At 34.9% G+C, this 13,308-nt stretch overlaps 1 protein-coding gene across 1 annotated transcript in view; it reads left to right on the top strand.

The window, feature by feature from the left end:
• SAMSN1 (SAM domain, SH3 domain and nuclear localization signals 1) overlaps positions 1-13,308 on the top strand; it is a 157,597-nt gene that overhangs the window by 40,135 nt on the left and 104,154 nt on the right. The window contains exons 6-8 of the mRNA XM_012001961.1: positions 2,119-2,184; positions 11,805-11,931; positions 13,073-13,308. Coding sequence (XP_011857351.1) covers positions 2,119-2,184; positions 11,805-11,931; positions 13,073-13,308 — 429 coding nt within the window. The remainder of the gene's footprint in view (positions 1-2,118; positions 2,185-11,804; positions 11,932-13,072) is intronic.

The raw sequence follows: 13,308 nt of genomic DNA, 5'->3' as shown, positions 1-13,308 counted from the left end.
AAGAGTTTAAGCAACTCTACATTTAACTTTTATTTTAAAAAGAGGAAATACTTGATTCTAACAAATGATTTTTATGAATGAACTCCACGTATGTATGGGTGTTTTCCTTTTGGATTGCCCTAAAAGGTTGAGAGGACTTATTTGGCATTCCTTAGCATCATTCTCACTCATTTTTAAAAAGGAATTTTGCAACCCAGAAAATGGCTAGTAAATGCACTCTTATATACTGTGTCAAGCCCTGGGTACTAGGTAGCATCCTTAAAATGTAACAAACCTCAACATATGGGCCCAGTCCTTTAAGAACCCACAGGCTACACACTGTGGCAAAAATAAAATCCAACCGCTTGGCACTTGTTTCAGTCACTTCAGCTACTTTGTCAGTTTTCTGCTTCAAAACTCTTGTTCTTTGGCTACATTTTATGAGCTAGAACTCCAGAATTCTGCTGGGGTTTAGACTTTATGGAAACCAAACTTGCCTTACCTTTATATGAGTAAAAACACTGGACTTTAAACTTGCTGCTTAAACTCTCTGTGCTTCAATTTCCAGATGTGTAAAATAGTGATAATAAAACTTCTTGTGATTGTCATAAATATTTAAATAAAGGAGCATGCTCTCTCAAGATGTTTAATGAATATTCATATTGCCCTGTCTCTACATTCTTCTTAATCTCATTGCAGACTCCCCTCAGAACAAAATTTGAAATCACTTTGTCTTAGTTCTTGCAGGCAGCTATAGCAAAGTACCTTAGGTTGGATAATTTGTAAACAACAGGAATGTATTTCTCACAGCTCTAGAGGCTGAAAAGTCCAAGACAAGGCACCAGCTGATTCAGTGTCTGCTTCAAAAAGGGAGCAAGGCAACTCCCCTCAACCTCTTCTATAAGGGCTCTAATTCCGTTCATGAGGGCAAAAACGTTATGGCTTAGTTACTTCCCCAAAAGTCCCACCCCTTGATACTATCTGATATAATTTGGATAAGTGTTCCTGCCCAAATTCCTGTTGAATTGTGATTCCCAGTGTTGGAGGTGGGGCCTGGTAGGAGGTGATTAGATCATGGGATTGGATTTCTCATGAATGGTTTAGCATTACCCTATTGGTGCTGTTTTCATGATAATAAGTGAGTTCTCATGAGAGCTGTTGTTTAAAAGTGTGTAGCACCTCCCCCTTCATTCTTTTGCTCTTGCTCCTGACACGTAAGGATGTCTGCTCCCCCTTTGCCTTCCACGGTGACTGGAGGCTTCCTGAGGCCTCCCCCAAGGCAGAAGCCACTATGTTTCTTGTACAGCCTGTAGAATTGTGTGCAAACTCAACTTCTTTTCTTTGTAAATTACCCAGTCTTAGGTATTTCTTTACAGCAATGTGAAAATGGACAAATACACTATCACTTTGCGTATTACATTCCAGTATATGAATTTGGGAGCAACACAAATGTTCAGACCACAGCACCCTTTTATTACCTTTTATAGACTCCATCAAATGCCCTTTGCTGCAGTCCTGAAGTGCCCTAGGTAGAAATTGTTTGATATCAGGTACATAAAGTTTTCAAAATGAGTAGAAGCTGAGAGTAAGAAGGTTACACTGACAGGCGCCAAATGTAATAAAAGATATCCCACACTATAACTTGAGATATTACTCCAAATGTATATTTGGTTTGAGTTTAAACTCAATCAGCATTTCTAAAACGGATGCCCATTATATACTTAATGTAGAGCACTAAGAAATTACAGTGGGCTGTTTCACAAAACTTTCCTGATCCCCTCTTTCCACCAACTCTTCTAAATGTGAGATCATGGATTGGGATTGCCCTATGTGAGGGCTGAGGAGTGAATCTAATACACATAGACACATACACATATCACACACACATATATGGATATATAATGTGTGTATACTGTATATACCTACACATATTCCATATTTGTCTATATATGTGTATATATGCAGATGAAGTCACTGATGAAACATTAATCAGTGTACTTTGATAACAAGATAATTATTTCTAATTAAGACAATGAATCCTTTCCCAATTAGTTTGGTAGCTTTGTGGAGTTTTGTTTTGTTTTGTTTTTTAAAGAATGTTAACATTAGTTGTCTCTTTTTCCTTTTCTAATTTCTAAGGTGACCACTGAATGCTGGAGTCCATTTCATTATCAAAGACAAGCTGAACCTACTGTTGATGAAATGGTGAGACTTTTCTTCCCTGATATAACTATTGAAGTGGATTTCCCATCTCTTTTCCAATCATGTTAATGCCACAAGCACTGTTTTCTATGGTTCTTTATTACATTTGTTTTCAGCTGCCACATGGAAGACTCTCTAAAGAATATAAAAAGAGACTTGTCCTTATTGAGTGGTTTTCTGAACTGAAAGGACCATAAAGCATTTCCTTTAAAGAAGGATAGGTTGTTATATAAAAAATTTTCCATAAAATTTAGCAACTTTTCCAGAGATAGGAAAAAATTTATAATGTTAAAAAGCATTATCTTCTGACTTGGGGGAAATAGGTGCTATCTCATGTTTCTGAGAGAAGTGTACATCATTGTAGCATTGCTAAAAAAAGAGAACTTGGAAACAGTATGAGTGTGTGATAACAGGAAATCAATTAATTAATTGGATTATAGTCCATAGAATGAAATATAATAAAACCATTTTTTAAGAAGTCTCTCTGTGTGCCAGCAGTCCCTTATGATATTAAAATCACATCAACTGCCTTCTTTTCCTTGTTCAGATATTGCTAAACAGAGGTTCATGGAAAGGACATGGTTTAGAAGGTCTGGCAAATTTCCAGGATATTCACGTACATCGCCAAGTATTATAGCATTATTGATATGAAACAACTATAAGTCCTATTTGTAGTTCTTGTTCTAGATGGTTTCGGAACACGACAAGCTAATGTTTGCAACTTATTTGACTATTGTTTCCCAAAATGTAATTGTAATTTTGTGACAAATAACTACTCTTGGTAAATCATCTTTCTTTATGTAGGTATGAATACGAAAGTTGTTTTTTTTTTTTTTTTTTTTTTTGAGGCAGAGTTTCACTCTTGTTGCCCAGGCTGGAGTGCAATGGCACCATCTCGGCTCACCGCAACCTCCGCCTCCCAGGTTCAAGCAATTCTCCTGCCTCAGCCTCCCTAGTAGCTGGTATTATAGGCATGTGCCACCAGGCCCAGATAATTTTGTATTTTTAGTAGAGACGGGGTTTCCCATGTTGGTCAGTCCGGTCTCGAACTCCCGACCTCAGGTGATCCACCCGCCTCGGCCTCCCAAAGTGCTGGGATTACAGGCGTGAGCCACTGCGCCCGGCCGAATACGAAAGTTTTGATATCTTTATTTATAGCTCTCTCTCCCCCAATATTATTAACATGTTATTAACATCTAAGTTTTTATAATAGTTTTCTTTTCAACTATTTTTTTTTCTTTTTGTCTAAGAGATGTCTAAATTGTGCCAGGTAGGCGGAAGAGGTGACGGAAAGTTGTGATTTAAGTATTACTTCTGTTCCCTAAAAAAGATTTATTGAGCTCTGCCCTTGCTATTTCACATGCTATCTAAGTTCTTAATGACTAGTTAAATGTCAAAGAGCTGTGGGAAACAAACAAATGAACCTCAGTCAATACAAAAAGGACTTTCAGATGAAAATAAAGCTATACATTTGGGAGGATTATGAAATGCCTTAATTAGAAACAAGCAAGAGAACTGGATGGCAGGAATTGGATCTACTACCGACTGTGCTCTTAGGCCTCTAACCTCATATTTCTGCATTTCCGTTTCCACATTTTTAAAGTAAAATGTTGGACTAGAGAATATTTCTTCAGGCTCTGATCATCTGTGATTAACAGTAGGTCATTCCCACTTTTTCCTTGATATTTTTTCTAAGGCACAAGAATTTATGTAAAGTAACAAAAGAAGACACTTATCTAGTCAAATGTCCCCAAGGACATGTGAGGAACAATGAATTCCTATGATCCAATCCTTCAATTTAAAGATGAAAGGCTGAAGTACAGAGAGGTGAAGTGGCTCACTCAAGTTCACATGGCTAGTCACAGAGCAGATTTTCAAAGCAGAACAATCATTCGTCCGCACACAAGGGCAGGTTCTTACTCTAGGTTTTCTTAACATTTCTTGTGGATTTGAAATTATAAATACTAGATAAAAACGTTTTTTTTTACTGTATGATTTTCCATCCATAGCTCATCTTCTTGCTAAAAATCCAACAGATACTTAATAAAAATTAATTTGCATACTGGCTCTTAAATTTCCTATTGTTCATAAATTTCGGTCAGCTAGGAGGTGTACCCAAAAAGAGAAATGTTCTTATGAGTAGTTCTAGAAACTTCTTCAAAATTTCAGGGCAGAGGATATTACACAGGAAGTAAGAAAGATGTGGCTTCTGTGGCCTTTTCTCTTAAATCAACACAACCCCCATTTGCAACTCTGGTTTGTGTAACCCTGGCAACTCCCAGCTAGCTTGGCAGTGTGTCCACATTCAAAGACTGACCCTCAGCTATAGGTCAGTGAGCAAAAAGCAGTCTTGGCTTCCCCTGCTGAAGTGGAGAAATGGCCGTGACGTTGCGACTTCATTACACTATGGAAAATTGGGCCTGTGTGGCTTCTGAAAGACTCATTTCTGTTTTTACTGTGTTCTCAGAGGGCACATTGTTCCAAGACCAGACTTACACATGTCAAAATCTGCTTGAGAGGAAGGACGAGCTAGAATATTATATTAGGACTTGAAAGGGTTTTAGTGTTTATATAGTAGAATTAGACTATTACATAAATGGCGTTGTTAGACATCCTAAATTATACTGCTTAGCTTCTTAAATACCTGCTAATCCTCTAGCCAAGAACATTTCTCCTCCCTATTCCCACCTTATGCAATCTTTCCTGTGAATAATCATTGAATTTTATTTGCAGTTCTCATATGACACACATCATTTTTTTCCTCCAGATGTATTTTTGGCCAGCTGTTCAGATTGAATATATTCATTGATGATACTGACTCTAAGAAGTGATATGTGTGAAACAGTACTAGAACCCCAAAAAGATCACCTTGCAGTGAGGGGGACAGGAACAGAAACAGATGACTATTTTTCTTAGTATTCATGTTAAGCAATGTGCATCACAGGCAGACACAACGTTTCATTCTTCTTTGCACCTCCCATCGATTAGGTCCTCAGTAATAAATTAGGTCCTCATGAGATAAACGAATAAATAAATGTCTTATAAGCCTTCTAGGAGAATATATTTGATTTTGTTAACTAATTCGTTCAGTTACTCATCTATTCGATGACTTAAAATTTTGCCTAGCTTTATTGTAAGTGCTTATCCAATCTTAGTTTAAGTTCAGTTTCTATCACTGAAAAATAATAATTTTTAAAATTACAATGATATATGAATATCCAACGTCAACATGGCAATTTTCCCACCAACTGTAATTATTTCTTCAATCAATATTTCATTTGCATAAGTAAATTATCTTAAATCATCTTTTAAATTAATTGTAGTTCCAAGAAAGCAATAAAATAAACCTCTGAAGTGAAATGTATTTGTTTTCATGTGTTTGCATTGATCAATTCTAGTTCATAATCCCATTGGTTTTATTATTGTCCATTGAGTTTCTAAATATTTATCGATCATTGTGACCCTAAAAATTATCTTTTTAGAATATTTTTTAGGTCATGAATAGAGACTAGTCACTTTTATATAGAAGAAAATGAAGATATAGATTTAGGAGTTTAATAATTCAACATTTAAAACCTCTTCTTTATTTTGTTTTTAACATGAAAGTAGCTCTCTTCTTCCTGTCTCTAGGCACCTTCCCTTTCAAGTGGCTAAGAACAAATTCTCCGTAGAAAAACTGAGTACTTCTGTCCTTCTTAGCAAGGATAGATTGGATTATTGAAATGTGCCTTCTAAATACATTTTGTAGTTTATAGAATTTCTTCCTACATGTGATGGCTCACGCCTGTAATCCCAGCACTTTGGGAGGCTGAAGCAGGAGGATTGGTTAAGGCCAGGAGTCCAAGACAAGCCTGGGCAACATAGTGAGGCCTCATCTCTACAAAAAATAAAGTAAAATAAATTACTGGGCATGATGGGGCGTGCCTGTAGTCTCAGCACTTTGGGAGGCTGAGATGGGAGGATCACTAGAGCTCAGGAGTTCAAGGCTACAGCGAGCTCTTATCGTGCAAATGCACACCAGCTTCCAGTCTGGTGGACAGAGCAAGACCAACACCCGTGTCTTAAAAAAAAAAAAAAAAAAAATTTCTCCCAATTATGCTAATTATAGAACTAACACATCTTCATTGTAGAAAACTAAGAAGAGTAGAGTACATAAAGAAAGAAAAAGGCCACATATAGTGGTATTTATACTTTTTATACAAACTTACATTCTGGTTTTTCACTTAATACATGTGAGAATTAAAAAATTTCTAAGCCCTGTGCATACACTGGCACAGTTTTAATAATGAAACAACGAGCCATAAGACCAGGAAACTTAGAGAAAACTGTCAATATCATACATATGAAACTACTTGAAGGTTTAGTCTCCATTATAGCTTTCTTTAAAGTTTAACCAAAATATCAATTTTTTAAAATCTCCATTTCTCCTGTTGAAGAAATTATGTGAGATAGACATCAAGTTATTAGGATTTGTTATCTGAATACTTGTTAAATATGACACTAGAGAGGAAAATTTTTCTAAATCAGAAATTAAGAAGAAAAGTAAGAACAAAGTGTTTTCTGTTTTGTTTTGTTTTGGTTTTTGCTTCATTCAAGTCTGACATGTTATTCAGCTACCTTTTCATTAGTGGAGTGAAGAGGACATAATTCAGACAGATATGCAATCTGGGTTTGGTTAGTCTCCATAAGTCTAAATTTTCCTTCTGTAAAAGGAAGTGATAAAATCAGGAGAGATTTAAAAGGTTTAAATGCCTTTCCAGCAAATATGTGTAGGTATATACATACATACACACACATATATTTATATATTTCCTTCTTAATTATGTATATTTAAGAGGATAGGCCTATAAATCTGAAAGTGTCTACCTGATACTTATCCTCTGTTTTGGAAAGTCATATTTAACCTCCAAATAAATTCCCTGAATTTGGTTGGTCTTAATTTCACTGTCAATACTAGATAACTAGTAATTATGCTGGCATTTAAAGATCTTGTAAGAAAGAACATTGGATTAAAAGTCAGAATATTTTATTTCCATCCCAACTCTATTATTAATAAATTATCTTTCCTTGAGTAAGCCACTTAACTTCTCTGAGTTCTCTCATTTTTTATATACTCTGGTAGACTAGATGTCTAATAATTTCCATCCCAACTCATAAAATATGATTGTAGAACTAATCCAGTTCAATAATTCAGTGATGCTATCTTCTAAAAATTATTCTTTAATATTAATATTCAAGCAAAGTGTCAGAAAATGAGATATATTTAACCAAGTACTTCTAACAAAATTTTTATATTATTTAAGGAAGCGTGAGCAAAATGAACTAAAAGATATTTCTATTTTTGACATAAATATATGAAATATATAGTATATACATGTTAAATATATACATATGAAAAATTACATTTACATTCACATATAATTACCAGTTCGATGGAAATTTACATCTTTCAAAGACTACTCTAAATTAGAAAGACAAAAGTGAAAAGAAAATCAATTAGGGACTTGACAGTAGTATCGATGAAAGAAAATTCAACTAGATTGGTAACAACAGAGATGGAGAAAAAGAAACATTCAAGATACATTAGGCCAAACTCTTAGTTATGGAATGTGCACTTGGTGGATGAAGACGGCCTTCACTGAGTTGAAGAAGATGGGATGAGCATCATATTCGGAGCATAGGTCTAGAGGTCAGTTCTGATTGTGCTTAAAAATTGTTTTAAATACATAGCTGGATATGTGAGTCTGAAGCTCTGCAGAGAGGCCTGGGGAAAGAAAGAAATTGGGAGTCATTAGCACATAAGTGGTATTAAAAGTGGTGTGTATGCATGCATGTACAAGAGAAGAGAAAGATGGTGATATCAGATAAAAGGCCAGGATTAATCCTTAAGTAATTTCAAAATTTAATTTCAAGAAAAGAAAGGTGTCAGCATATAGGAGTTATAGAGGGAAGGGCCAAAAAAAGTAAAAGGAAAATCAGAGGAACACGGTGTCACAGAAGCCAAGAAAAGAGAGTGTTTCCAGAAGGTCACTGTGGTCGACATTGCTGAATGTCAAGTAGTAAAGGAGTTTAAGAATGGCTCATTAGATCAAAAGGACAATTTAAAGGGAATGGTAAGATGAAAGCTGATAGATGAGATAGATTAAAAGGATGAGAAGTTAATAGAATTACAGAAAGCATACATAGTTAACGTTTTTGAGACAAATGCCTAGGATAGAAAAAGTGGTAAAGAAAAAGATGGTGAAGTAAAGATGAATGACATAAGGCACATTTGAATGCTATTGGGAAGAGTCCACTGAAATGGAAAATCAAAATTCAATAGAGAGAGAGGAACAAAACTGTAAACCAAGTTGTGTCATCCTCTGATTAGATATTCCATATTCTTCAATCTGCTCTACAGAAGCCTCCTGGAAGGATCTCTGTTATTCTCTGGGCTCATCTCTTGGTACTCTTCCTTTCTTTCCCTTCATGGGCACGTACTAAGCATTCTTCCAGGGATTCCAGCCTTAGAACCTTTGCAAACTGTATTGTGTTCCAAGACTTCTCTTCTCTCTGCTATTTGCCTGGCTGACTTTTTCTCTTATTTAAGTCTCAGGGGAAATATTCTTTCTGACCAACTTCTGAGTTCTAAACCCTCTCTAAGTCTTCACATATCTGGTTCCTTCTCATCATTCAGGCCTCAGCTTTAGTATCTTCAGTGAAGTTCCTTCTGATCAGTAAATTAATAAACCCTCCTTTTGCATCCTCACTCAATCACCCTGTTAATTATTAATATAGCATTTCTTATGTCACATTCTTATGTTTATATACTTGTTTATATGTTTATCACCCATCACGTCCCTCTAGAATTAGACTTGATAAAAACAGTGATCTCATATTACTTCCTCTATGCCATATCCCCAGAATGTGAGAGAGTGCTTGGCATATAGTAGGTGCTCAATAAAAGTTTATTGATTTGTTGAATGCTAGGTTTAATTTATGGGTCAATCTTCTTAGAACACATTTAGAATTTAAAAGTCATGTTACTGTAAAACATAATCACATTCAGTACAAATATGTAGGTAATAGATAAGAGAAATGAGATAAATAGTGTTATCATTTGAAAAATATTTTAGAGGATTTCTTTTTCTTTCTTTCTTCTTTTTTTGAAATGGAGTCTCACTCTGCCGCCCAGACTGGAGTTCAGTGGTGCAATGTCGGCTCACTGCAATCTCTGCTTCCTGGGTTCATGCGATTCTCCTGCCTCAAACTCCCAAGTAGCTGGGATTACAGGTGCATGCCACCACACCCAGCTAATTTTTGTGTTTTTAGTAGAGACAGGGTTTCGCCATGTTGGCCAGGATGGTCTTGATCTCCTGACCCCATGATCCACCCGCCTCGGCCTCCCAAAGTACTGGGATTACAGGCATGAGCCACCGCACCTGGCTGTATTTTTAATCTGAATACATTTTCTTTTTAATACATAGTTTTAATGATTCTATATATTTTATAATAATATTAACTCTAAATTTCATCCCTTGGATATATAGTACCTATTAACAAGAGGAGGTTGTCCAGAAATACTTTGCTATTAGAAAGTAATGAGTCTAGTATCAAAAATGTACTATGGATACTCCATTGTGTACATAAAACATGTATAAAATTAGGATTGTATTTACATTCAGTACATATTTATCAAGCCATGTACAATCTAGACTCATAGGATTTAAAAAACATAAATAAAATGCAGTAGACTGATGTCTAGTAACTCAAAGTGAATAAAGATACAAAAAATAACAATATCATGATTTTAAAAGGCTATAATAGAGTGTGAACAAAATAATGAAAGGTCAGTTTGTTTTAAAACCTCTAGGCCATGAGATCTTACTTATCTGAATTCAGATACCTTCCAAATGCTTTAGTTCCTCTTGGGGGAAAATCATTTATACAAAGTTCCGTTTCCCTGGTATACAATACCTTTCTCCACATTAAAGCCTTTTTCACTAAGGGAAAAGAGAAGGTGATTTTTGTTGCCAGTGTTTCAGTGGAACAATTAAGTTTTGGCCGTAACAAGAAGTTGACGTAAGAGTAGAAGCACAGCAAAGAAAAAATGGTTGTGCAATGTCATCTTATTATTTCTGAAAGGGTCTAAAGAGTAGAAGACGACCTTTCCTAAGTTGTACAGCGTCTATAAAACCAAGTAACTCAGAAAGCACTAAAAGAAACACTGAGAAATAATACAAAAAAGTAAGCAATAGAAATTGTGTTGAACAGAGCATGGCCTTTGGAAAGAGAGGGAAGATTTTGCGTTTCTAAGCATATCTCATCACAGTCCTTTCTGAAAGATTAAAATGATTTCAATATTTTCCCATTTATTTAATGCAAAAAGGTATGGCTTCCTCTGACAAAAAACGTCACATTTCCTACGTAAGTGCTATTTTGCAGAGACAGAACAACAAGTTTATGCTGGTTGTTCAAAGTCTATCATAAAGACCAAAGATAATAGCTGAGTATAAGGATTGGAAATGTTGCATGCCAGATATTCTTTACTTCCAAACATTTATTTGGGCTTATAGTCTCTTTCAAAGGCTTGGAAAGCATTGTTATAAATGTCTCATTCAAACACTAATGAGGAGGCAATATTCACCTTTTGAAAATTGCAGTGTCTTTGTAGATGTTATTTATCAGCTGTTCAATGGAAAGAATGAGACAAAAGCAGGTGGAGAAATATTTCTGAGTAGAACTTTCTGGATGAAAAAGTATTCCTATATGTATTATATCACATCTAGTGAATTCAACAGAGCACAATGATTTTATCAACTCATGTAAAACTTAGCACACAAAGAGTTAATTTCCAAAGTATTTTGAAATCCTTAAGAGGAACTATCCTTAAGATAATAAGTAAAAGCTATATAAGTACAAATTCAACCGTAAACTAGTGGGAAACATTCCTGAATCTTTTTAAAGAAAACAAGAGTCTTTAATGCAATGTTAATTATATTTCATCCATATTTTGCCACAATAAACAAGTGACACATATACTAAAACATAATGTGGTATGCTGTGGCTATCTTTTGTTTCACTTAGTGCATATCTTCTACAAAGCAAGAGGCTATTCTTTTTTTAAGTATGTTATTTGAAAAATTTTCATACTTGAAACAAATGCTGTTTGCCCACAAATTTCTAAAAAGAAAATGAAGACAATTTACCTTCTTCTTTCTCTAATATTAGCAGGTAGACTTTGCATACTATCCGTCTATTCCAACACTAGCAAATAGCAACTTTGAACCTCTTGTTCCATCTATATTACACTGCAAAGATCTTGTTTTTTTCCACTGTTTCACAGTGGGCAGGAGTGAGTCATTTATAGATATTTCTGAATTCAATCCATTTTGCTGTATTTCGAAGTAAAAAAAAAAATTGGTAAAACCACTCTGCTTTAGTATGACTGGACAGTTGTAATGTATTTCACAATTTTGAACCCAAAAAATGTGGTGTGCTTTCAAGCTATTGCTTAAATTGACTCAGGCTTCAGGTTTTAAGGTCACATTATTAATTTTTCCACATTTATGATCTCAACATATTTTATATTTAATCTTTTGTGGAGAATAATTTGTCTTTACCTTGAGCTGTGTTTGTACTAGGCCATAAAATTGGGCGGTGACCCTGTGGAATCAATGGGGACATTAAAGCGACTACAGAAACTGGTTTGGACTAAGAAAGCCAGAGTGCAGAGTCTGGATGAGGTGAAACCGACATTAATAAACCTCCGTAAGTAAGAACTCAATAAGCTGTTACAATTCCTTTGAGAGAGAACTAAGGAAGCATATATTAATGAAGCCCATTTTGATAAGGTCTTAAGATAATCATTAAACATTGAGGATTGTTGTTATTGCCAAGTTATTTTGAAACAGACATCCCCATCTATTCCTGAATTTTACCCCGTATTTATGCCTCACCCCATTTCTCCTTCCCTTCAAGACCAGGCTCTGAGACAGAGTGAGAGAGAGCAATGGAGGAGGCTCAGCAGTGTCCACTGTTCCCATTCTTTGGCCATAGAAAACCATATATTTGAATTTCGATGTAAGCATAGCAAATTGGTGTGTCCATGGCATGCAACTTTGATTTTCATTTATTTATTTTTAATAGCATGTCTTAATTAATCAAACTCTTTTTAAAATACTCATTAAACATTTGGATTTAAAGGGATTCCATGACATAGAGCAATTGACTCTGGGTGATATATATTTCTATTTTCTGTAACTGTTTTCTATATTACTAGAAATTTCATCAGAGTCTTTGCCACATTGTGTAAATATAGATCTCACAAATGAACTTTATAGTATTACAGATATGCCTTTTTTTTGGTTTTGTCATTCTTGCTTTTTAAAAACTATTTCACTATGAGACACACTGCATGCATAAATCTCATGGCAGATTGGTATTAAAATAGACAATTTCAGAATGCCAGTAGGATTTCAGTCCATACCCACTGAGATTTCATTCTTTTATGTAAGGCATATAATTGTATTTGTTTCCTTATAATTCTTTATTATACACATGACCTTAAAATTAAACATATTTAATAATAGAAACATAAAGGTGCATTTTTAAAAAAATTGTATTTTTTTCTCAAATATCTTTCAGCATATTATTTGTATGTGGCCTCCATTCATTCCAGTGAGATAGACTTTAATCAATAGTTATGGTTTCAAACATGTCAGAAAAATGAGACTTTTATAAAACAAAAAATTTTGTATAGCAAAATAACTTACTTTTTAAATAAATGCTGCTGTAAATAATTTTGTAAAATTGAATGACTTCTTGGTTTATCCAGTGCGCTTCATTTATTTCTCTTATAGAAAGGGAAGAATTATAATCATAGTTTTTAACCCATTTCTTTGTCATTCAGAAGATGAAGATGACACATTGATTTCTTGTTTGAAATTAACCAAGTCCCAAGAAAAGAAAGTGAGTAGTGTTAGCACAAGGAGGAAGGAAGAAATGGAGATCAGATTGGATACTCTTTCTGCATCACTGGGCAGATCTAGCACTTTAAATGACTGCAACTTGGAAGATAAATTAGCTTGGTATGAAGGTGAAGCTTACATGTGGCATCAGTGGAAGCCTTTTCCTGAAAACCCTCTC

The sequence above is a fragment of the Mandrillus leucophaeus genome, unplaced genomic scaffold, assembly GCF_000951045.1.
Source record: "Mandrillus leucophaeus isolate KB7577 unplaced genomic scaffold, Mleu.le_1.0 Scaffold671, whole genome shotgun sequence".
NCBI lineage: Eukaryota > Metazoa > Chordata > Mammalia > Primates > Cercopithecidae > Mandrillus > Mandrillus leucophaeus.
This window is presented reverse-complemented; position numbering and strand designations above follow the sequence as displayed.